Genomic DNA, 24,966 nt, shown 5'->3' on the forward strand with positions numbered 1-24,966 from the left:
CTCCCCCAGTGCTCCCCGCGCTGTGCTGCTGTGCAGCGTAACCCAAGACCCCGGGACTCAGCACAAAGCTCAGAGCTCGCCCTCGCAGGGACCGGGGCTGCAGACAGCGCTCCTCCTCCGGCTGTCCTCAGGCTGGGCTTTTTCGAGTTTTTTTTTTTATTTTTATTTTTTTTTTCTTTCCGTTTAGCTCAAATGGATTCCATCCTATTTGCCCAGAATTAAGCTCCTGCAGATTTTAATTTGCTGACATTTTCTTCATCCGTTGGGTTGTGGATAGCAGGGATAATGCACGTGCTGCGCCAGTTCCTCCCTGCGCTCAGATCCCCTGCCCATATGGTTGGTCCGTGTAGTAAAAGTGCACAGTTGTAGTTCTGCTCAGGAATGATGAAAAGCAGCAGCGAGGGGGAAAGATGAGCTGTCTCGGGTAAGTACCAAACAGACCTTCCCCGGGACCCGAGGGGGCTGGGAGGGGAATGCTTTTAAAGCAGCTTAATTCTCAGACCTAGCAACCCCCGGCACCGCAAAAACGAGATGTGTGAAAAGTTAATTAACTCTTTGCATCCAGATTGCATCCGAGCTGCTGCCGCCAGAGGCTCTGTGGGCATCACAACTCTGCCGGCCGGGGGAAAGGGAAATCTCTCGTTTTGTGTGCCTCCATCGCCTGCGAGCGCCAGAGCCGGGGTCGTGTCCCGTGTCCTGGTTTGGTGGCTCCGCTCCCTGCGTGTGCAGGGCTGCAGCGTGCCGGGAGGGGAAGGGGCCGGTGGGTGGTGTGGGGCAGGGGGATCCCGGGGGTGTGCGCCTCGCGGCACTGCTCACCTTTGGAGATGTCTGAGCCAGGGCAGAGCTGCGGCTCCGGCAGAGGGATCGCATCAGCTCTGCACTGAGCAGTGCCCAGGGCTTGTCCCGGGGCTCAGGGGACAAAGTGGCCCCGGGCCACTTGGAGGCAAGTGGTGCAGACAGAGCCTTGCCTGCGTTTCAGTGAGGCTTAAAGCTTGTGACACACCGCGAACCGGTCGCTGTCTCCCTTTGTGCTGCCCTCAGCAGCATCCATCCCCATGCCGGTGTTGTTTCGGTTCCTGGCAGCGATGTCTGAAACATCAGATCTGTGGGGTGATGGAAATCACACAGATCTCCTCTCTCCCCGTTGACCTTTACTGTTACAAAAGCTCATGCACTGACCACCAGCGCGGATGCCCCGTGTGCAGGCACCGTCCCGTTAACCTGGACGTGATCAGTGGGGTGCGCTGAGGTCCAGGGTGTGTTAACTCGTCGGGAGGCAGCTCTGTTTGGGCTGTTAGAGGTTGTCGTGGGTCTCCTTTGGGTCATTTGCTGTGCTTCACTCTGCTGCAAGGAGAACACGGTCAGCTGTAGTTTGTCCCTTCACTTCTTCGGCTGCAGCATGCTGCCTTTGCAACTGCCCCTGCTCGATTTGGGAGCCAAGGCAGGGACCAGAGGTGTCCCCGCTGCTGCAGGGGCCGCACGGGGGCTGAGCTGCAGCGAACTCACTTGTGATTGCAGCCGCTTCTGATCCCTGACAAAGATAAAATCGCTGCCCAACGGGGGTTCCCTTATCACGGGAGAAATCCCACCGCCTTCATTTTAATAATGCTCCAAACAATCTATTTGTCTCGGCTTGTTTTTCACGGCAATAAAATCGCTTGGCATGTCCCCGCATTAAAATGCACCAGCCATCTGTGACTTTCTCTGGATAAGAAATTTCATTTCATCAGGATTTATATAGGATAGATCGCGCTGCTCCCCTGCCTGCCCCCCTCCCCACGTCTCCCTGCCTGCAGGCTTTGGGGAAAGCTTTCCTCCTCGCTGGGGCTGGAAGTGCAGCTTGGGTGAGGCACGGGTGATGCCGAGCCCGCTGCGTCGAGCTGCTGCCCCGGGCTCTGGGCAGGGCCACTGCATGGCTGTGTGGGCAGCAGGATGATAACGGAGGAAAAGCAGCTCTGGTTTGCTTCCGTTATAAAAAATCACTAATCTTACAGCCAGACGTATGTTAAATGGCCCAAAAAAGGAATTAGGGCAGCAGGAAAAAAAAAACGTGCCAGCAGTGAAAGCAGTTGGGAGCGAAGTCCCTTTTATTGCAGCTGAGTTCAAATAGGTCATGACCAAAATGCCTCGGTGCAAAATCTGTTATGGGATTAATTTGGTTTGACAAATCAAGCCGCTGCTGTAATGCAGATTTTATCAGCGGAGCCCGCTTTCACACCAACACTGATTTCCAACTTTGATTTTGGAACTCAGTTGCCTGGGCTGAGGGGTTTCTCGTGTCTTAAACATCAGAAACTGCATTTGTCCTGGTGTTCCCATGCTGAACAGCTTACAAAAACAAACAAACAAAAACCTGCATGGTGCAGGCACGAGGCTGGCAGGGGAAGGTGACCGGGGGGTTCTCGGCAGCATTTTGCTCAGGGCATGTAGGGGGGTCCCCGGCCAGGGGCTGGGAAGGGCCGCGGTGGGCTCTGCGTCTGCGCTGCCGGGTGGAGGAGCGCCGTCAGTCCTGTTCCATGAGAGCAGCAGCGGGCACCTCTGCAAAACAGCTGTGGCCAGATGAAGGATTACTGAGCCTTCCGTTCCGGGGGGTGGGATGGGAGCCCTGCCTGCATGGAGAACCCGCTGTGAAAACCAGAGGTCTGCGCCCTCCACCTGCGAGTGCCGCTGGTGCTGCGGCTGCGTCCCCGCGGGGCTGGAGGGCAGCACGGCCCTGCCCGTCCCCACTGTCACACCATGGGACGAGTGCCCAGAGCCCAGCTACACTCCGCAGAGGTGTCAGTAGGGGAATCCAGGCAGGGAAAAGCAGATCAGATTTGAGATCTGTGCAGTTCCTTACTGTATGGGTGAGAATTTTCTGTCACAGAAGCGTGTGAAATTTAGCATTGCAGCTTATTATCGGGGCAGAAGTGTTTTTCCAGCTTGGCAGCTGTTTATACGGCATAATTTAGACATAATCCAAATGTAGCTCAGTGTTTTAATCCACCCTGGGATGTGTTTTCTGCACAAGCGACAGACTCAAGGTCAGGCCTTTGATGGCTGTTTTGGGGCTAAACCATACATTTTTCATTTTTCTTTGCTTTGCTGCCTGGAGATCGTGTCTTATTTCTGCAGCTCTGGGAAGCTTCACATCCTCGTTATCAAAGGGCAGTGCTGTGTTTAAAGACGGCATTATATAAAAAAAAAACTTGTGTTTTTTTTATCTTCTATCCCTAATGCAATGCGCGGCTGCGTCACCCTGGGGGTGAATGATGGGGGTGAATGATGCCCCGCAGCACAACTTTGGGCCCATGAAGGCAGAAAGCTGAGGTCGGGTCCTGGCCCTGCTGTCGGTGACCCCACGAGCCAGGGCTGGAGCCGGTGGCCGTGGTGGCCGCGGTGGCTCCGCCGTGCGCGAGCAGCGCCGCACCCGTGCCGTTGCTGTTTTCCTTTAAGGTTTCTCACCCATTACAGCGGCATGTAATTTAAACAGAAGCACTTTAGAAGTCAACTAATTAGCACCAGCGAGGCATCCCCCTGGAGTTCGGCGTGGAGCCGTGCCCTCCTTTCTGTGCAGCATCCTTCCCAGAGAGTTCCAGCTGGAAATTACAGAGGCTGCAGTTTTAGGGAAAGCAAAAGGCTTCGCAGCCGAATTTCGGGGCAGAGCTGGTGCTGGGGAGAAGGGAAGGCAAAGCAGACGCTAAAGCAGAACTGATAAAACAGGAGGAGGACGCGGCGCGTGGTAACCCCGGCGCTGGGAGGCGAGGTGAGGGCAGGCAGCCCAGGCGCTGCTGGCCGCCCATCTGGCCGCGCTCCCCGCACCGCGGGGTGCCAGGGCAGGGCCCCGCTGGCACCGCTCGGCTGCTGGATCCGCGTCGTGGGCGTGAGCGGAGGCTGAATCTCAGCTGCATGAGGAGCTGAAGCGTCTCCCTTTTGTTCCCGCCGCACCTGGACAAATGGGAAAGGACCGGAGTTTCTCTCGGCATTTTCGGTACGTCTCTGCTCTGCCGCTCCGCGTGCGGTGCCCGGGGTTAGATTTACCGGGCAGGGCTGGTGCTCCCGTGGGCATCCCCGCGATGTCTCTGCTGCCGTTCCCTCACGTGTGGCGGGGCACGGCCAGCGAGGGGACCACGGCTGCCAGCATTGCCTTGGCCTGGCCAGATCCTGCGCCCCCACGGCGAGCTGGGGCAGTCGGGCAATGCTCAAGCAAAAATTGGGGCTGGGGAGGTGGGAAGAGCTCTTATGGGTCTGCTGTGGCTCTGTGCCCGTAGCCCACCAGCAGGCTGGTTTGGGGTGCTGCCTGGTGCCGGGGTGGGAAGGGGCACGGAGCGGGGAGACCTCGTGGCTGGGCACCACGGCCGGTCCCCGGGGAGGTGGTGGAAGCTGTGGGTGCTGCAGAGCGCGGCACAGCACCAGCACTGGGCAGGGGGAGGCCCCTGGGCTGGCGGGGGCAAGAGGAAACCCTTAGCAAGTGCCAGCTGAGGAAAGAGGAATATCCGCGAGGAGATGAGCTGCAAATGACCTGTCTGTGAGTTTTAAAAGGAGTGGACAAAGACTGAGACATGCTGACCACCCTCTGCTGAAGTGAGCCTCAGGGCGGAGAGCTGTGACGGGGCAGGGCAGGCGGGCTTCTGCCGGCCGCATTTCGCAGCCCCGTGGGAGCATGCAGCAACTCGCAGCGCTCGGGGACCTCTCCTGGCCTGGAAAATGCCCTGGATTCATATTGGTGCTGGTGCAGACTGAGTGCTGTTGAAGAACGTGTCCTGGTATTCCACAGAGGAGGGCTGTCAGTGCGCTGGGGCTCTGCAGGGCCGGGCAGTGGGTGCAGGGCCACTGAGGCCAGGGCTGGGAACACCTTTCCCATCCCCACTCTGACAGGGAGTGCAGCCGACATGGAGCACACGAGGAAGAGGAGAGGAGGAAGATGAAGGTGCGAGGCCGGTGTTGCCTGGCTCCCCAGCACTGTGGGGCTGCTGGGCTGCCTGGTCCCCAGCTGCTTGCAGGGAGAGCCCTGCCACAGAATTCCTTCTGGAGAAAGGGAACCCAGCCGGGTGCTGGACAGGGATGCCCAGGAATGGCCGGGCATCACGGGGCAGCTGTGGTTTCCCATGAAGTGCTGGGCACCATCCGCCCTGGTGCTGGTGTCGGTGCTGGTTTTGGTGCTGGTTTTGGTGCTGGTGCTGGTGTCGGTGTGTGCTGCGTGGGTGCATTGCGCTGGAGCTGCAGCATCAGGCCAGCGCCATGCCCTGCGCTGCCTTGTTGGTGTGCTGCTCGTTAAGGAGCAGATCTGAGCACACGCAATTTCTCAGGCCAGCCAAAACACGAAAGCACTGCCCTGCAGGTCCCCCAGCAGCGCCGTGGCCGTTCTGCACTCCCCGAGGCCGCTCTGGAAATTCTCTGCAAAAGGTTTCGCAGGAGGAAAATCATTTGCGTGCTCTAATAGGATTATTTTTACCAGTCATTTTGCTCCTCTCCATTCTAACACGCAGTTTCACTTTGAACACTGAGCCAATCCATAGAGAAATGTCTTTGTGCCTGCGACGAGCCAGCTGTACCTTGCTCCTCAGCTCCTTTCGTGAGGTAGCCGTCAGCGCAAAGTGGGACGGTCCTGCTGACAGCAGTGGGACCGAGCTAATTTGGCCAGCTGAAACGTAGACCGTGCTCGTTTTGCCTGCGAGGGGCTCAAAACCTTTCCCCACGGGAGGAGAGCGCAGCCCGGCCCCGCTGCTGCCCGGTGCTCGCCTCCTCCCTGCCACGGGGCCGCAGACGCCTGTGTGCAGCTGGGGGAACGGTTCATTAGCACGGTTTCGCTCTTTTCTAGTTGCTGCTTCATCACAAATTGACTGTGAATTGTACCAACGTGTTACTTATTTTAAATTATCACCAAATGCTTCGTGCGAGCATATGTCAGCATCGGGCCCAACTGCAATCTGCCTGCTCTGGCTCAGCGGGAGGGCACGAGCTGCTCTGAGCTCTGCCTGTCCTCAGGAGGCAAATGGAGACCTCCTGGTCTGAGGGTTGGGCTTGGAGGTCTCCTCTCCTCCAGCTTCATCCAGGCTTTCAGGTTCCTTTGGACGTGATGCCCAGGAGCCCCTCTGGAGCCCCCCAGTACCACTCAGCCAGCCGTGGTGCTCAGCAGCATCCTGCCCCGCGTCCTGCTGTGATCCTGCCTGCACCCCTGCCACCCCCTGTGTGAAATGTGCTCCCGGCGCCTGGCAGCAACACCCACCACGGGTGCCAGGACTGCTGCTAGCGCAGGGAGCGTGGCTGTGTGCGGAGGTGAGGAGCAGTAACGAGGGGCACGAGGCGGCGTCTGGCGAGCGAGTGCAGCTGCAGCAGCCAGCCACAGCCTGGGCACAGCGCACGGAGTTGCTATAGAAACACCAGGAGATAACGATAACACCTCCTCAAGGAGCCCCCAAATGTGCAAACGGAAAGGGTGGGAGGAGGTGAACGAGGTGTCGGTGTTTGGCGGCTGTGATGGCAAGAGGGAAAAAAAGAGAAAGGAAAAGCAAAGCGTCTCCCCCGTTGCAACAAGCACGGGAGGAGTGCCACAGCTTGGAGCGAAAGCCGCAGGGCTCCCAGCAGAGGGCCTGGGCAGGAGATGGGCAGTGGCACCGTGTGGGTCCTGGTGAAGAGGCTGGGTCTGGAGGTGTTCTGGGGGCTCTTGTACAGGGCTTGTCCGCCTGGACAGCAGGGACAGGGAGAGGACCAGAGGAGGGCAGAGAGTCTCATTCTGCTTTTGCTAACACCACCCATCCCATCCCCTCCTAACACTGCTCTGAGCCTCCTTGGGAGCCACAGCCCTCAGCAGCAGCAAGGTTTGCTGCAGGACAGGCTCCACAGAGTGAGATTTTCCCCCATAGGGCTGGCTCCTGAGCTGCTGTTGGGGGAAAAAGAGTTCATTTAAGTCTTGAGCTGAACCCTGTCATTGGCATGCCAGGGCCAGTGGCTGAAGAGGTCTGGGATGGGACACAAGGAGGAAAGGAGCTGTTTGAGGTGGTCTCTGCAAGCAGAGAGCTCTGACTTCCTCACCCTGATGGAACTGTGCATGGGACAGAGCAGGAGATGGTGTCCCCAGGGTTCCCTCTGTTCCTGACATCCCTGGTGTCCCCAGCCCTGCGCCCTGGTGCTCACAGCTCTGGGGAGGGCTGAGGCTGACAGCACACAGGGGCTGGTGCTGCTCTGGCCTCTCCTTTCCCTGATACAGCAGGATCCAGAGCTCTGTGCCACGGCCACCTCGACCCCAATCCTCACCCCCTCCCTTGTCCTGTCTGCCAGGATTTTCATCCCCAAGAAGCACCGGCAGCGCTTCGACGAGGTGGTGTCGCAGAGCCTGATCAGCAAGCTGTGCCGCTCCAAGAGCCAGCAGCACAGCAACCGGCTGCGGCGCAGCCGGAGCGAGGACCACCAGGAGCGGCTCCTCGTGTCCACCCGCGCCAGCTCCGTGCCCCGCAGCCACGAGGAGGCCAGCAGGAGCCTGCGGAAAAGCACCTCGCTCATCACCAGCAACGTGCCCTCGGGTGCTGCCCGCAGGTAATGCCTCCCCCGGGTGCCCTCGAGCTCACGGCGCTCGGGAGGGGATGGTGGTGTGCTGGGAGGGTGCTGGGAGGGATGCAGGATGCTCAGCCCTGCTGATGGGCCACGATGCCCAGGCACACAGCAGGCTGCATCACCCTGCCCTGCCCCGGCGGTGTCTGGGTGCCACAGCAGCAGGAGGAGGGGAGGACAGTGGTGCACAAGGGATTAACCCACTTCCCGCTGCCCATATGGCCAGAGCTCGGCAGCCCTGGAGCACCGAGCTGCCCTGGTGCTGCCCTGCTCTGCTCCCAGCCCCAGATCCAAGGCAGACAGAGTGGGACTGGGACTGTCAGCAGAGCTGGGGAATCCTCCCAGGGAGGGTCCAGGAAAGGGGGCTCTGGTGGGGCTGGGGAAGGAAACAAGAACCAAACGCTTGTCAGGCTCTGATGTCTCATTTGCTTTTTTCACCCGCAGAACCGTGCGGGTTTATAAAGGCAACAAAAGCTTTGGCTTCACATTACGTGGACATGCACCAGTGTGGATCGAGTCTGTCCTGCCAGGTAAGAAAAGCTGCCGGCCTCAGGAGTCAGAGACCTAGCCCTGGGCTGAACGTGAAATTTTAAGTGTTTGTTGTTTGCTAGAAAATAGCAGAAGGGACTTTGACAAGGCTTAGTGGTGGAGCCTCCCAAGTTGAATAATTAATAACTTTGGTAGGATTTATCTTGGTTTTATGCACTCCCTGTTTTGAGAAGTAGAAGGCGTATTTAGTGAGTAGTCTGAAACCACACCTGCTTTTGAGTGCAAGCTGGGTGCTGGCATCACTGAGCCCAGTGGGCAGGGGCCCAGCAGCTGAAGCCCCTCTCCTTCCCTTGATGTGCAGGGAGCCCAGCTGAGAAGGCTGCGCTCAAAGCTGGAGACCGAATCCTATTTCTCAACGGCCTGGACATGAGGTAAGAGGCTCCTTAAAGCCCCTGGGATCGGGGGGACTCTGGGCAGTGACAGGGGGGCAGCACGGTCGTGTTCCTTGTTCACCTTCGTGTGACAAAGACCAGATCTGGGTGTCTGCGAGTTGGCTGCTGGGGTATGAGGGTTTTTGCCCCGTAAAGACATCTCCTGTAATATTTTTTTATGAAACTGGCTCTAAGAGGAGCATTTCAGCTCTAGCCCTGCTCTTCCTTTTACAGTGGCAGCAGCCCGTATTTCACCAGCTTGGACTTTCTGCACAAAAAGCAAGAGCAAAGGGTTAGAGCAGGCTACGTGATAAGAGAGAGCGATGAATATTTAAAGGTTAAACATCTGATGCTTCTGTCAGTGCTTCAGTTCTCACATTTCGGCTGATCCAGCAAACTGCTGGCTGATGCAGCACTGCCAGAACACAGAGGAGACCCAGCTGAAGATTGTCCTCTGAGCCCACATTTTGGCAGGCACCATCCTGGGTCAGCCCATGCCCTTCCCACGCAGACCGGCCTGCCTACAGATGTGCCCTTCACACCCAGCTCGCATTTTCTTTCCATGCAGAACAGGGACAAGCAGAGACCACAGCAGTACCATTTAAATGAAGAGTTATCTGCTGGGTCTGAGCGTAGCTTGAAGTCACACTGGCTTCATGTAGCACAACAGCTCTGGGAGGTGCTCGCACGCGCTGACTCCTTGCTGCGGGTACACCCGGAGCATCACGGCGTGATTCACGCTGCCGGTCTGATCAGCACAGCTGGAGCCAGGCAAGGATGGAGAGCCCAGGGAGACCACAGCCAGGGCAGCAGGGGCTGCCAGCAGCCAGCCGGGGCTGTTTGGCAGAGGAGGGCAGCTCTGACCGGCTCTCCTGTGCCCCGCAGGAACTGCTCCCACGACAAGGTGGTGTCGATGCTGCAGGGCAGCGGGGCGATGCCCACCTTGGTGGTGGAGGAGGGGATCCTCAACTTCTCCAACGGTAAGCGTGCCGGCCAGGAGGGGCCCGGAGCTAACAGGAATCCCAAATCTGAGGGCTCCCAAACTTGCCGTGTCAGCAGGGAAGCACCACACACCCTCATGGGCTCAGCACGCTGCAGGCACTGCCTCCAGCTGGGGCAGGCAGCTGCCGGCTTTCTGGGGTCAGGCTTAATCCCCGGCCTGGCTGCTGTCCAGAAGGCTCAGTGTACTGTGTGATTGTCCTTGACAGCCCTGTCCAGCGTCCTCCACATGCAGTCTGTGCCGTGTACTTGGCTGAAGTAACCCAACCCCGTGCATCCATGGTCGCTGTGCAAATACCGCGGTCGTGCACGGACTGTGCTGTTCAGAAGAACTGCTGCTGCTATGAATAATTTAGCTCACTGCTGGCGAGCGTGTCAGCGGGAGGAGGGTGTCTGGGGGTGATGCGGGTATTTGTCAGTGATTTCAGCACCACAGCTCAGCGCGGGGCTTGCTGTGGTGTTCCCAAAGCAGGGTGAAGGCAGCAGGGTCAGTGCGTTATTGGGGTGCTGCTCTGCAGTGCAGGAGTTAGCGAGTGGCTTGTCCAGCCAGAGCAGTGTCAGACTCCCCTGAGCTCCACATTGGCAGCCCAGTGCTACCAACCTGATTGCACGTGCCCTAGAAACAAAAACAAGACCTTCACTGCTCATCAATAGGGCCAGCAGCACTCAGCCCCTTGAAAGAAGCTGAGACAGGATGGGATTTCTGCCCCCAGAGCCCTGGCCACATTCCCACATTCAAGCACACCCCAGAGCTTGGCCAGGTCCCCCTCCCAGCTGGGTACATCACCCCGCACTGCTCCAGGCTCAGCATGTGAAATGCACACCAAAGCATCCCCTGCCTCAGCTTGCTTGCAGGTAGCACTTGACTGGTGCTGCCCCTGAGGTCAGTGATTATCGTGACGTGCCTTGAAGTTTGAGCACAGGCTTTGGAGAGCAGGAGAGGGAATGCCACCCATGTGTTCCCAGACAAATGCAGAAGCAGCCTGACCAAATTGCTCCCAAGGAGCAGCCCAGGCAGAACATCCCTGCCCATTCAGGGCAGGTTGCTGGGCCTGCTGGCACAGCTGGGAGCTCAGGAGCAGCCAGCCCAGCTCCCCATGGCTCAGGACAAAGGCAAGGGCAGCCCCTGCTCCAGGCTGGCCAGAAAGCACCTTATATCAGCCATCCAGAGACCAAAACCTGTTTGATTCTTCCCTGGTGCAGCAATGTGCGCACCCGCACATCAGGCTGTGTATTTCCATGGAGTGAGGTGTTCATGCTCTGGGAAAACCAGGAGGTGGAGCAGGGTGTGAGTGGTCTGGGGACACAGGCATCAGCCTGAAAGACCCCAGCAAGACCAAAGGGACCCTGTGGGGCCCAGATGCTGCATTCAGGAGGGAGGCCAGAGGCCTGCAGGGCACCCAGAGGCAGGTTACAGCACTGTGGCTCCACAACCTGTGTGGTTTTCCAGCCGGGAGGCACAGACCAGCCCCAGCTGCACCATTCTCACTCCTGCCCAGCAGACGGGGCTGCTGCAGGGCACGTCCTGTGGCTCCAGTCCAGCCCCTTGCTGTTGAACTTTCTTTTCTCTCTACCTGCGCCTTGCAGACTCTGACTCTGCTGACTCCCCAACCGCCTCCTCCGCGCTCACCTCCCTGCAGTGGGTTGCAGAGATACTCCCCTCTAGCATCAAGATTCAAGGGAGGACCTTCCACCAGCAGCTGGAGCACCTGCTCACCCCACCTGAGCGCTATACCATCTGCAAAGCCCTGGAAAGCTTCTTCCAACATCGGTAACTCGGCAGCAGCCCCGTTCCTCTGACACTGCCAACAGGACAGGTAGCGATGCCCACGTCAGGGTCAGTCCTGCAGCAGGAGCAGACCTCAGCCTCACAGGCTGTCAGCAGCGAGCTCTGATCCCTCTCTCCAGCTGTGCATTTCCCTGAGGGAAAGAGCTGAGGCTGAGCCCATCTCTTACCAGGTGTCCTGGCGGTCAGATGCATTAGCTTTGGAGGTCAGTTCCATCTCCCTTTCCCCACCCCACCGTAAGGTGACCTTGTCTCCCACAGCGCAGGCTCTCAGCTGCCTCTGGCAGTAATCTCACCACGCTCCATTCCCAGCTCCGTGCTCTTCCCAGCATTTTGGCTGCAGCAGGACAGCTGCACAGCCCTCACCCTGTAGCTGCACACGTCCTCCTTGTCCTGCTGCAGGGCTGAAACCCATCCCTGGGCAGCATCCAGACTTGCTGTAGTGACCTTGTTTTTTGCCCTTGGTCTTTAACCTTCCTGCACAGCAGTGCAGAAGCCACTGCTCAGGGTGCTGCGAGGTGCTCGCTGCCCCCCAAAGCCCAGCTCCCACCACAGGCTGGGGATGCACCAGGCAGAGCCAGGCAGGCTCCTGCTGCCTTCATGCAGCATTCTGCTTTATAAAAAGTCAAATAAGGATCTGAGTCCTCAGTTTTACAAGGAAATGCAACAAACCCCTCTGTATTTAGGTCACTGGCAGCAATAGACAAACTCCCAGCAGCGTCACTAGGGCTGCACCACCACAATGCGACCAGAGCCCTGTGCTGCCCACAAGCCTGCAGGTGCTGAGGGAGGCACAGCTGCTGGAATCCCCCCCCAGCAGCTGAGCAAACCCTCCTGGGGCCCTGCAGTCACTACCTCCACCACAATAAAGCAGAAGTCATTGCTGTGAGCTCTCCCGAGACCACTCTGCTTCTGCGGGATTCCCCTAGTGGGCATTTGTGTGAGAACAGCTGCGGGGCACCAGGGTCTGCAGCTGGGAGAAGCAGACCTGAGCAGGGCTCTGCAGCACCAGGGTATGAATTTGAGTCCTGTGAACAGAGCCAGGCAGCTCCCTCTCAGCAGGGCTGTTCCCAGGGCCATCACCTTCATCTGCTCCAGGGCTGCATGGGCTCCTTCTCCTGAGGAATTTGTCTCACCTGTAACTGCCCCATTTCACGATAATTCATCATAAGCTAATTGTGTGCCCCAGGTGAGCTAGCTGTGACCTGTAATTGCCCTGAGAAGGGCAGAAATCCCCAAATATTGAGTTTATGTTGCCTGCAGGCTCAGCAAGCAGGCAGCAGCATTTCCCAGCTGTGAGCACAGGAGGGAGCAGGACACCCACAGCTGGGCTTGGGCCAGCTCAGCCTGCCACAAACCAGGAGAACAGCGAGCCCAGAGGGCACAGCAGCACCTGCCCCTGCAGCACCTCCAAAATACCAACCTCCGAGCAGGGAACAGGCTGCTGGCAGCCAGGAGATGAGCCCAGCTCCACAGAAAAAGCAAAGCAGCACAGAGCTAGAGAGCAAAATAACCCCTTTCCCCCCTCAGCTCTTCCTCACGGATCTGGTCCCTGCTCATTAGAGGACAGGGATGCTCCATGGGGTTAATATCAAGACAACAGATCTGCTGTAAATACAGAGTCTCCTTCCATTTCTTTATTAGAAATTCTTGCTATTGCTTCTGCAGTCAGGATGCAGTAGTTGCAGGAAGCTTTGGCCTCAGATCACCACCTCAGCTTCTCAGCAGAGGAGCAGCCTGACCTCAGCTCTCAGGAGGCAGCTCTTCCTGAGGCATCCCTCCTTCCCTGAGCTGCCTCATCCTCCTCCCTGAATCTGGTGCTCAGCCCTGGTGTTCTCAAGAGCCCTTCCACCACCTCCACCCACCGCAGAGCCAACACGAAGCAGAGCCTTCAGCCCAGCCCTCTTCTCCAGCATGCTCCTACCTGAGCCTGCTGCCATCAGCACCTCTCTGCCTTCTGGGGCTCCTCCAGGCAGCTCCCCCAGAGCCCAGCCTGCCTCATGAACCAGGTTTTATAGCCCGGCTGCCAGGTGCTGCTGGGCCCAGGAGATCTCTGTGCATTATTAGCACCACCTGCACAGCTCCACGTCCCTGACATCTCGCCCTGAAGGGCTCGGTCCCTCGCTGGCAGCTCTGGGTGTATCTGACCCAGTGTGCTCGCACCGAGAGGCAGGCCGGGAAGCACAAAGCTGTGTGCTGGGGCTGTGCAGCTCAGGACGTGCTCACTGCCTAGCCCTCTCTTTCCAATCTTGCAGGAATATTGACACTCTTATTGTGGATGTGTACCCGGTGCTAGACACACCAGCCAAGCAAGTCATTTGGCAGTTTATCTACCAGCTGCTGACGTACGAAGAGCAGGAGCACTGCCAGCAAAAGATTGCCAGGTTTCTTGGTTACAAGTCCTTGGCAGGTGAGAGGAAAGCCCCCGCCGTGTCTCGCAGGCCCCCAGGGAGCTTGGTGCTGCCCCTTGCTGCCCCGTGCAGAGCGCGGCTCCGGCTCCTGGCACCGATGAGGGTTTGATCTGTGACCGTCAGCCTGAGGTTGAGAGGAGAGGTGGTGCTGGTGCAGTGGCAGAGGTTGTCTGCGGCAGCAAAGGGCTTCAGAGGCTGCTCAGGAGGTTGGAGGTTAGGAAGGGAATGGGTGGCCGAGGGGCAGCGCTTGGCTAAGAGAGGCAGGTGATGGATGGCAGCGGTGTCTTGGGAGGTCTGCAGCAGTCAGCTGTGCACGGGCACCTGCTGTTAACGCTGGGGTAGGAGGGGGTATCTCGACCTGATGATGCCAGAGGGGTGGCAGGAGCGCAGCTCGCCCAGAGACATCACTTGTCCCTGTCCCCTGAGGGATGCCTGCGGTCCGCCTCTGCTGCCAGCATCGCTCGTTGCTGTGGCAACACAAAACCAGCCGTGGCTCGGTGAGGATTACGGGCTCTGCACTCAGACAGCAGAAAGTGGAGGGCAAATTGGGACTGAAATGCTTTAATCTTTGGATTTGGGCTTCTGAGTTGCTTTCAAATTCTTCTATTCTAGGCCATTTGCATTTTGTTGTTATGTTTATTTGAGACTCAGTGTAGGTAAAACTGTATGAAGAAGGTGTTTGAATTCAGAGAGGCTTTTCGAAGAGCACAGTTCTTTTGGCACAGCTTTTCCCCTCACAGGGAGAAACAGCTGAGCAGTCCTGGTGCAAATACCCCATGGAAAACTGAGGGGTATTTGCTCACCTAATCTGCACAATTTCCACTGCTTTTGTGTGTGCGAAATCATGGCTCGATGTACCTAAATTGTTGGATATTCCTAGGAGCTAAGACCCTAAAAATGGAGTTTATAAACTTGAGAAGATCTCAGGGGGAAGTCTGTATGTTTGCAGTCAGCAGCCCATGTCAGGGATGCCAGGCAGGTGTCCCCAGCCATGGACAGAGGAGGACGGTGCTGAGCCTCCCAGGACCACGCTGTGCACGGGTTGCTCCCTGGCACCTTTCGGCCTCTCAGCAGCGAGGGGCAGTCTGTGAGCACCCCAGGTTCTGGTCTTTGCATGATGTGTGTCCACATATGGGAGCAGGATGGCCGGAGATCCACGAATTTTGGATGGCTCTTCACCTGGGCTTCTTCCTGACCCGGTGGCTATCTCTGACCTTGGTGTGTTTCGGGCTGTGTGACCGTCAGTCTGTTGGATACCAGGGAGCCCGGTGCTCTGGTATCCTCGTCCTGCTGTGTCTGAGCCTCTGAGCCATCGCACTGACCTGCACACAAATTAACTCATTAGCGTGGCTCCTGCAGGCAGTGCTCTGGTGCTGTCCCACTCCTGGGCTGGGGGGCAGAGCGGCTGCGTGCCCCAAGGGCTGGGGGCAGCCCCATGGGGGGGTCCTACACAGCTCCCCATGTCTCACCGGGCATCTCTCTGCCGCAGCCGAGCCGGAGGCCGAGGAGCGCTACCGCAGCTCCGTGCGAGGGGCCTCCCTGTGCCGGGGCAGCCTTCGGACCCCCCGCCCCGAGGAAGGGGGGGCTGCAGGTGGGTGGCACGGGGCCGCGCGGGGCTCCCGGTGTGGGGAGGAGGGGGCTGGGGTCCCAAGGGCTGCGCCCGAGTGCTCTGCCCCAGGTCGGTGTCCTGGCCTGTCCCTGAGCACCAACGGTGGGAAAAGGTGGAGGTTGGGATGGGGTGGGCCCAAAGTCTTTGTCTGGAAATCCCTGCTTTCTGGAACAGCTGAAACAAGCAGTTCCAATACGAAGCCACTTGAGCTGAGCCTGAACGTTGTTTCCAGCCCTTTCCATTGCTCAGAAGTGAATTGCGAGGGTCAGCAACCCACGGGGTTTTCAGTAATCAAAAAATATATTTTATTTATTCCCATTTAGACAAGCTGAGTAGAGAGGTAAGGGGCACAGGAGGATTGTCTCTCAGCTGTGCTTGTTTTCTGGTACACGCCACCTTTCACTGCTGGGTGGCTGCTGCTGCTGCCACGTTAAACCACCCCCTGCCCCTCACACTTGCACCCGGGGCTGCCTGCACCCATCCCTGGGGCCCTCAGCCCCAGGAGCTCGTGGGGCTTTGCTGCATGCCTGGTTGGGGTGAGGGCTGGGCAGAGGATGGGAGGGACCTTCACGGGTCAGGACTGTCGGGGGCTGCTGGGGGCATGCACAGCATGGGGTGCTCCTGACGGGTTTGTGTCTTCCTTCGGCAGGTCAGAGTGACACCGTGGAGGTCCCGGTTCGCCTGATCCCTGGAGAGAGGCAGGCTGGGGACGGCACGTCCCTGCCAGAGACCCCCAACCCCAAAATGGTGCGGCTGTCACCCGTGGGTGGGAGGCGGGGAGGGCTCCTGGCAGCGCTTTGCCCCAGGAACGTGGGACTTTTGCCTTCATGGCGTTAGTACCAGTACAGTGTTAGGACCAGTGGGGTCTGTCCTTGTCTTGCAGCCTTGTGGGAGGCTCCTGGGGAGCTTCAGAAAGTCAGGGTAGCCTAGGTTTGGGGTGCAGCAGTCCTTTAAAGAATAAAGGACATCTGTGCTGGACGTCGTGCCCTGGAACATCGCAGGTCCCTGGGGAGGGGTCACAAGCCAGGTCTCAGTTCGGACACTGCCAGCAGCTCCTTGCCCTTTTCCCCAGATGTCGGCTGTGTACGCAGAGCTGGAAAACCGCCTGCTGGGCAGCTTCGCCAGCAAGATGGGCACTGCTGCCCTGCACAGGGCATCGCCTCCTGCCCCGGAGCCAGCGCGCACTGCAGGTACCGTCTGCCTTCCCGAGGCAGAGCTGGGGAGCTCAGGGGGGCTCACCCAGTGATCGTCGTGGTGCAGGACCCCCGGCAGCGCCCTGTCCCGCAGGTTCCCGCAAGTCGGGGGTGCCGGTCTCGTGGCCGAGCGACCCGCTGGCCTCCCAGCAGTGCTACTACCGCCTGCACAGCAGCATGCCGTCCCCGAGCAGCACCGAGTCCAACCCCTACGTCAGCCTGGACAGCAGCCCGGCCCCGTCCCCCCGGCACCGGCAGTACCCGCTCAGCCCGCTGTCGCGGCGGAAGAAGCTCTTCACCTTCTCCAGGCCCCCGCGCAGCCGCGACACCGACCGGTTCCTGGACGCCCTCAGCGAGCAGCTGGGACACCGGGTCACCATCGTGGATGATTTCCTCACCCCCGAGAATGACTACGAGGAGGTGAGCGTGGTGCTGGGCTCGGCGCACGGTCTCTCCTATCTCCACCAGCCCGCACGTGGCAGCCTGGAGCATCTCGTGCCAGGCTGGGGACACATCCCAGGGCTGGGTGGGGGGCAGAGGGGGACAGGACCCCGCTGAGGCTGGTGGCTGGGGATGGAGGACGAGGAGCCTCCTTCAGCCTCTCCCTCTTCCCCCCCCAGATGAGCTTCCACGATGACCAGGGCAGCTACGTCACCAACGACGTCAGCAGCAGCGAGTACATCAGCAGCAGTGACGAGGGCAGCTCCCTGACCTACTCCACGCTCTCGGACCACATCCCCCCCCCTCCGCTCAGCCCCCCTCCGCCGCCGCCCCCCCTGCAGTTCCACGACCCCCAGGCCGTCCCCGCGAAGGCGGAGGCCGCCAAGGCGAGCGCGTCGCCTGCCCCCAAATCCCTCATCAGCCACCTGCACCCCATCCCACCCCCTCCGCCCCCGCCGCCACCCCCCCCGGTGCCCTGCGCGCCCCCCCTGCACCGGGGGCTGCTGCACCGCAGGAGCGAGACCAACCACATGAGCGTCAAGAGGCTGCGCTGGGAGCAGGTGGAGAACTCGGAAGGGACAATCTGGGGGCAGGTACGGCCCGGGTGGGGGCATGGGGGCTGCAGGAGGTTTTATCAATGGGAAACCACGAGTATGGGTGGCAGTGGAGTGGGGGGGAGAGTGCTGAGAGCACTGGGGGGCAAAGCAGAGGCAAGGAGTGAGGCGTGATGAGCCTTTGGCCTCATGGACTTGAGGTGATGGAGGGGATTCAGGTCGCTGTAGGGAGGAGCCGGCCTTGGTGGAGTTCGGCTTCCAGCCCCTGTGTTTCTCCTCCTGTCCTGAGCAGCTGGCTGGAGCTGTGGGATCATCGTCCAGCCCCACAGGCACTGCCCTGCAGCAGGCACTTGAAGCCCTGCATCCCTGTGGGCAGCTCCCTCTGCTCAGGCACTCTGGGGAACAAGATGTTTTTTCCTGGTGATTTTTTGGATGCAAAGAATTCCAGAAACCTCTGGATTTCTTACTTGATCCTTTAGTACAGCAAGTGTGCCCCAGCAGTAGGGGAGCAGCAGTATTGCTCTGTAGGGCTTCAGCTGCAGGACAACAGCGAAATGAGCCTGTGGGGCAGCAGGGCCAGCTTCAGGGACAGATGGAAATGCTGACAGGAGTCATCTCAGGGCTTCCTCCTCCCTTCTCGAAAGAGAGTGGGTCCCACGAGGTCAGCTCAGCAAGCAGTGAGCGATTCACAGGTTTTCAGCAGGGGATTCACAATGGCTGACCCTCCTCTTATAAGGACGGTGCCATCAACGTGTCCTGGGCTTTTCAGAGCCCGGGGTGACGTTGGAGGGAAGGGGCACGGTGCAGGTGGCAGTGCCCGCCGGTCCCGGGGGGCAGCGCAGCCACCCACCCGCTTTTTCTCCTCCTGCAGCTCGGGGAAGACTCGGACTACGACAAGCTGAGTGACATGGTCAAATACCTGGACCTGGAGCTGCACTTTGGGACGCAGAAACCAACCAGTAAGTACCGGAGCTCTGGGGCAGGTGCCGGTGGCAGCCGGAGGGCCGGGGGTGTGCGGCTGTGGGTTTGGGGCTGAGCGGCCCCCAGGCAGCGGGGTGCTGGCTCGGGGCAGTGCAGCAGCATTCACATGTGGGGTGCTGCGACCAGCAGTTAAGGTGGAGGTGGTGTAACTCCCTCAGTCCTCCTCGCTGCCGCTGTCCGTGCTCGCTGTCTGTTGTCGCTCTGCGTTTCAGTCGGGCTGGGCGGTGGGACTCAGCCGTTTGGTTTTGCTCCCGTTCTGCTTCCCACTCTCATGCTCAGTCGGCTCTGCCCGGCCGCCCTCAGGCTGTCGTGTCCCAAAATGCTCCTCATTGCCATGACAGGCTTGGCTTCTGACAGAGCAGAGCCCTAAACCTGCAGCACCTTTGTGCACAGGGTGTGCTCCCCGTGTGCCGGGCAGGCAGTGCCCGCAGGGACAGCCGGCGGTGCTGTGCTGCGGGCTGGGAGCAAACTGCAGCTCTGCTGCTTGGGAACTCAGCCCTGAAAAAGCTGTGAAAACATTTCTCTGCCCGTAGAGGGCATTACGAGTAATGTTTTTTTGTTCTACCTCTGTAAGGTGTAGCAGTGACAGCAGATGCGGGCTGGGCCCAGCTGGGGGAGGGCAAATTCAGAGGGGTTCGGTGGTGGATGTGGGACGAAACGGGACCCTTCTCAGGGGCTGTTGTTTCGGGGATGTTTCTGGGCAGTCTGGGATTTTCTGTGTATTTCACCTCTTGTTTTACCTTTTTCAGCTCCTACTGAGTCTTCCATTCAGGAGATCTTTGAATCGCAGAATTCAAGGATTCCCGGAGCCATTGCTGTGTGCAAAGCATCAGCTCTCCTCACTTTCATTCATGGTTTCACTGTTTTCAGCAGTTTTCTTCCCACTGGAGCCGGCAGAGCCTGTCCTTACCCATGATTAAATCTCTCAGTTTCTCTTCCAGAGCCAACTCTCTTGCCTGAAACCTTTAAAAAGAAAGACGTGGTTGAAATTTTGTCCCACAAAAAGGCCTACAACACATGTAAGTAAACATCGTGGTGATGCACCCCCAAAACGGGCCCCGAGATGGGACCAGGGATGTAGAGAACTGGCAAGGTAACAGGAAGGAGGCTACATGAGCACAGTCCCAGGAGCACAGTCCCAGCACGGCTCCTCTGGCCGGGGCTGTTCTTGCAGCCCAGCAGAAGCCGCTGCGAGTGCCCCCAGGATGGGCATTGGGACGAGGGAGCGGGATGGGATGTGGCTCATTGGCCTCCAAGGGACAGGGGAAGAGCAGTGTGTGGGGCTGCCCCGTGCACCAAGGGGGGGCAGTGCCACATCTCCAGTGCTTGTGGTGGGCAGGAGCACTGGGAGGGCTTGGTGGGACCTGTGAGCTCCGGCTCCCCGGGCTGCAGCGATGTGGCAGTGGGGGAGGCTCTGGGCTCGGTTTCCAGTTCCCACAGTTTTCCAAATGGATGTGCTTGAAATATGTTGCAATAGCCTGGCTGGGGTCAGTGCAGGGGCGAGTGACTCCTGAGCCACCCCTGCAGCCTCTGCAGGGCCTTGGGGGGCAGAAAGCCCTTCCTCCTCCCACAGCTGCCCTTGTCAGTGTGGGCACACGAAGCCCAGGCTGCTCTCGCACCGCAGAGAGGTTGTGCTTCCCCTCCTGGCCCCGTCCTGCCAGGCAGCCCGGCCCCTGGCCCCCTGCTGATGTCCATCCCTCCCCGCAGCCATCCTGATCGCCCACCTCAAGCTCTCGCACATGGAGCTGCGCCAGATCCTCATGACGATGGAGACGGACCGCCTGGAGCCCTCTCACATCAAGCAGCTCCTGCTCTACGCCCCGGATGGGGAGGAGGTGCAGCGCTTCCAGAGCTACAAGGAGAACCCCGGCAAGCTGAGTGAGCCCGACCAGTTTGTGCTGCAGGTACCTGCTGGATGCAGGTGCTCCGGGTGCGGGGCCCTGCCCAAGGGATGTGCTGCAGAGGGAAGGGGAAGGAGGGCACAGCAGGCAGCACACAGCCAGCGGGGCTCTGATGTGCTCCGAGTGCTGCTGTGGGTGGGAAGAGCTGGGGGCACCCATCACCGGGACCTCCTGTGCCGATGCCCGAGGTGTCCAGGAGCTCCCAGCAGTGGCAGTTTCACAGCTGAAGCATACCACAAAATTTACTGCGTGCTGAGAGTGACGTTGCCCGCCTCTGACTTACTTTCTGTTGACACTTGTGGGTATGGGCACCAAACCTTCTCCTGCAGCACCATACCATTTTCAAGCACAGGGAAATACACCAGGGAGCGTCATCTAGGAAGGATTTGGTTAAAGGTGACAGCAGTAATTCTCCTCCTTTTGCTCTCAGATGTTGTCAGTACCAGAGTACAAGATCCGTCTGCGCAGCCTACATTTTAAGACCACCCTGCAGGAGAAGACAGAGGAGATCAAAGCGAGCTACGAGTGTATCTGCAAGGCCTCTCTGGAGCTGAAAAGCAGCAAGAAGCTGGCTAAAATCCTGGAGGTCAGAACTGTCCCCGTGGGCAGCAGCTGCTGGGGTCCCTGGCATACCTCCGGGGCCCTCAGAGGTGGGGTGGGTGGCACAGCCCTGTGTGGCCCCGGCCCCTGGCCCGCAGGGTCCCACCGCTGGGTGCTGGCCTGACTCAGATGAGCTGCCCCAAATTAATGCTAATTCATCCAGCTTTGGCTTTAAAAAAAAGCAGGTGGGATGAATGGGAACACGGTGTGACTGAAGGCGTTTCCAGATGAGAGATGAACCGCGTTGGTGGCTCCTGGCCAGTGACCCCAACACCTCGTTAAGTGCTGGGGAGGCAGTGGCTGGCTGCACATTAACGAGCAGAGAGCAGGAATCCCGAGAGCCCCAGGCTGACTTCCAGGTGGTCCTGAGGGCCCTGCTGTGCCCCTGGTGCTGCAAAGCCACAGCATAAGGAGTCAGCCTTCTGGAGGGGAAACAGCCCTGCTGGAATGCTGCTTTTTCTTTAAAAGATACCCTTAAAGATCTGAAAGATCATATTGTGCTGAAAGTGGCAAAGGAGCTGATCCAGGCAGCCCCTGGCCGCAGGAGAGTCCTGCCTGACTGCTGCAGGGGAGGGAAGGGACTCGTGGGCAGCACTAACGTAAGCTGCACTCTTGGTGCGGCTCTGACCCTACAGCAGGTGCCAAAGGTACCGAAGGAGACGGGGATGGGGCAGTGCAAGTGCTGGAGGAGGCTGGCCAGTCATTCACCACCGTTTGTGTTTGCAGTTTGTGCTGGCAATGGGAAACTACCTGAACAACGGGCAGCCCAAGACTGGCAAAACAACAGGCTTTAAAATCAACTTCCTCACCGAGGTAAGGAGAGCGAGCGCGCTCCTCCTCGTGCTGGAGGCAGCAGTGCCGGGAGCTGCAGTGACCTGTGATCACGCCTGTGCTCCTACAGCACCCCTGGGTGCTGCAGCTCCCAGTGAGGGCCCAGTGGCAGGGCAGGGGCCTCTCACAGCACCAGCCCCGGAGGCCTTGGCCCCGAGAGCCCTGTGTGGGCTCCGTCCCAGCAGGGATACAGCCCACCGCAGGGTGGGGGCACTGCTTAGCATCTCAGCGCCTCCTGTTTGGGTGTAATGTGCTGCATAAACACTGAATGTTGGAACGGGAATGGACACAGGCTGAGCCACCAGCCCCACTGGGTGCTTCCAGCCCTGCTCTGCACAGGGTCTGCTAACTTGTTTTGCTTTGCTGTAGCTGAACACGACCAAGACTGTTGATGGGAAATCCACCTTCCTGCACATCCTTGCCAAATCACTTAGCCAACACTTCCCAGAGCTCCTGGGCTTTGCCAAGGATCTTCCTACAGTGCCGCTCGCTGCCAAAGGTAACCGAATGAGAGCATCTGCAAGAGCATCCGCACTGCCTCCTGGTTTGGTACGGGTACAGGCCTGGCCATGAGCATTGGTACAAGCAGGACGGTGACCCGAGCCAGGAGGAATGGTCCTGAGCGACAGGAGGGGGCAGGAAAGGCACGAGCTTAGTGGCAGGGGTGCTCCTGGCTGTGACACGCTGCTGCACCCAGCAGTGCCCAGACACGGCTGTCTCTGTGCTGAGCCTTCCTTCTGACACGAGAAGGTCTGGTGGTGAGTTCAGGTGTACCCTGTAAGTGCTGATGAGCAGCAGAAGTAGGAAGTGCCAGAAGCCATCCTGCTGCACCCAGCCCCTGTCTCTGTCCATCCCCGCTGCACAGCACCCCAGGGCTGGTGCCAGCGTTGTTCCTGCCTGCAGCCTGCACCACCTCGCAGTTAGGGGTTCACAGTCCAGTCGCAGGTTTTGCACGGACTGAGGATCACACAGCTTGGCTAGCTGCCTTTAAAATGGTCACTGAGATCTCAGGGTTACCATCTGTGTGCAGTGGGGGGGTCCCAGCAGGCTGGCTGCAGGCAAGCCATGGGGCTGCCTTCCCCTTGCACGCCATCGCCTCCTGGTTGCGAGCAATTCCCCTGGGAATTGGTGCTACGGGGGGTAAAGAAAGAAGAAAACTCAGGCCCAGAGATGTAAATCTTCCCCTGATGAAGGTCACTTTCCTAGCTGGATTTTACACTTGGCCCGGCTGCTCTTTGCACCCCATGGGCAGGCAGCACACAGAGCAGGGTGCATGGAGCTGCGTGTCCCTGGGCAGCCCCGACCCCTGCCACGGCCCCCGCTTGCTGCCCGTGTTAGGGGCAGGAGGGCAGCCAGACCCAGGTAACGCTGCTGGCTCCTCTCTGCTCTGCAGTGAACCAGAGAACGCTGACGGCCGACCTCAAAGACCTCCACACCACCGTCAGCGACATACAGGTGGCCTGCCACAACATGCCCGCTACCGCAGAGGACAGATTTGCAATCGTGATGACTGTATCCTTTGGGAAAAGGGCCAAATCCCCAACACGACTTAAAAAAAAAAAACATTTAGTTGTCATTGTCCCTTAAGCCATCTCTCCCAGTCCTTTCTGGAGAGTGCCCAGCCCGCCATGCGCTCGCTGGATGACCTGCAGCACAAGGCCATGGAAGAATTCGGCAAGGTGCTGTCCTTCTTCGGGGAAGACTCTAAAATGACAACTTCAGAATCTTTCTTTGGCATTTTTGCAGAATTCATGAGCAAGTTCGAGGTGAGTTGTATTTCTCAAAGCCAGCCAGCGGGGGGTTTCCTGCTAAATGGGGGCGAAGCACCGGCCATGGGGAGGGTGAAGCCGGAGCTGTGGCCCCCAGTTAACAAAGGCTGGCTGGCAGCACCCCAGGGCGGGTGGCACCGAGTGGGTAATGCTACCTGGGTGGGTGGTGCCATGGGGCAGTTTGGGGGGGCAGTGACGGGTGCAGAGGCCGGTGCTGGTGCCGTGTTCTCCCTGACCACAGCAGCTGCCTTTGCCTGATGCTCGTCTCCTGCTCTTTGCTTTCTCTCCCCGCAGCGGGCACTCACTGACGTGCAGGTCGGTGAGAGCCAGCGCAGCCCCAGGATGACGTCTCCCCTTGCCTGGTGACAGGCCGTGGCAACACGAGGTGCAACCATTTATTGCCAACAAAGTGCAATTTGCTCCCGTTGAGTTTGGTTGTAAATACACTGCTGCTGCCTGCTACCACCGAGCAGAACCGCGGGCCGAGGGGCTGGGGCAGCTCAGACACTGAACGGGCACCACAGACGGTCACAGATGGAAGCGAGGGTGAGGCACGGGCACAGGAAGGCAAACACCGCCTTGGTTTGACAGCATCCTTCTTAGCATCCTCCATTTCAAGTGTATTGCAGAATCAAGGGCTTCAGACACACCCAGGTTGAACCCCGCTGCCCTGCGTCCTGGCACCAGCAGTCGCGGGAGCCCTGCCCCTGTCCCCTGTCCCCGTGGCCAGTGGTGCATGCGCAGGGCCCCTGCCCCTCGTGCAGGATGTCCCCTCGTGCCCAAGCAGAGGAAGAGACAGCACCTTGCAGAACCCCACGGCACACCCGTGTGGTGCCAACCTCGGGTCCAGGCTGGTTGTACCCAGCTGCTCAGGAGAGCAAGGAAAGCCCCAGAGCCCTTCTGGCCATCAGCTTTGCTTAAAGGCGCGGCAATGACTGATAAAAAATCTTGTTGATAATTTGATGTCATCAGCCCGTGACTTACCTGAGCTCGCCAGGAGACACAAAGCCCTGAGCATTTTGGTGCCTCCTTGAAAAGCACAAAATCCTTAGTAGCTTACACATGAGAGGGAGCCCTCTGAAGCCTCGAGTACTGCCCCGAGGGACAGCAAAGTACAGCCAGAAACATCTCCTGTGCCCTCTGGTATCCGCTGCCAGGGGCTGGGGTCCTTGCAGTCCCTTTGGTGCACCGTATGATGTGACCAGTTTGTGCTGGATATGCCCAGGGAACTCTAGAAGCATTCATGCCCCTCTTCCAACAACAGCTGATTGTTATATACATTAATTAAATTCCCTGCGAGCTGTCACCAGGACAAAAGGGCTAACAGCACCCTGCGGGCAGTGCATGCGCCTCCAGGCAACGCAGCACCCCAAGAGCTTTGCGGCAGCAGAACTACCGTGCGTTAATATTGTGAGGCATTGCTCCGTGCAAAATGCATCCA

At 58.9% G+C, this 24,966-nt stretch overlaps 1 protein-coding gene across 1 annotated transcript; it reads left to right on the forward strand.

The window, feature by feature from the left end:
- Positions 1-410: 410 nt before the first annotated feature.
- On the forward strand, positions 411-23,891 carry GRID2IP (Grid2 interacting protein; the record flags this gene model as incomplete). Its single annotated transcript, XM_084296185.1, has 21 exons — positions 411-424; positions 7,261-7,515; positions 7,975-8,060; positions 8,381-8,450; positions 9,336-9,430; positions 11,037-11,220; positions 13,491-13,645; positions 15,136-15,237; positions 15,905-16,002; positions 16,328-16,445; positions 16,543-16,868; positions 17,069-17,482; positions 18,315-18,402; positions 19,366-19,443; positions 20,132-20,328; positions 20,756-20,911; positions 21,652-21,738; positions 22,126-22,255; positions 23,150-23,268; positions 23,358-23,522; positions 23,820-23,891. The coding sequence occupies 21 exons, from the start codon at positions 411-413 to the stop codon at positions 23,889-23,891; spliced, it is 3,009 nt and encodes a 1,002-aa protein (XP_084152311.1).
- Positions 23,892-24,966: the final 1,075 nt, after the last annotated feature.

The sequence above is a fragment of the Netta rufina genome (assembly GCF_964035555.1).
Source record: "Netta rufina genome assembly, chromosome: 15".
In the NCBI taxonomy this organism is placed as follows: Eukaryota; Metazoa; Chordata; class Aves; order Anseriformes; family Anatidae; genus Netta; species Netta rufina.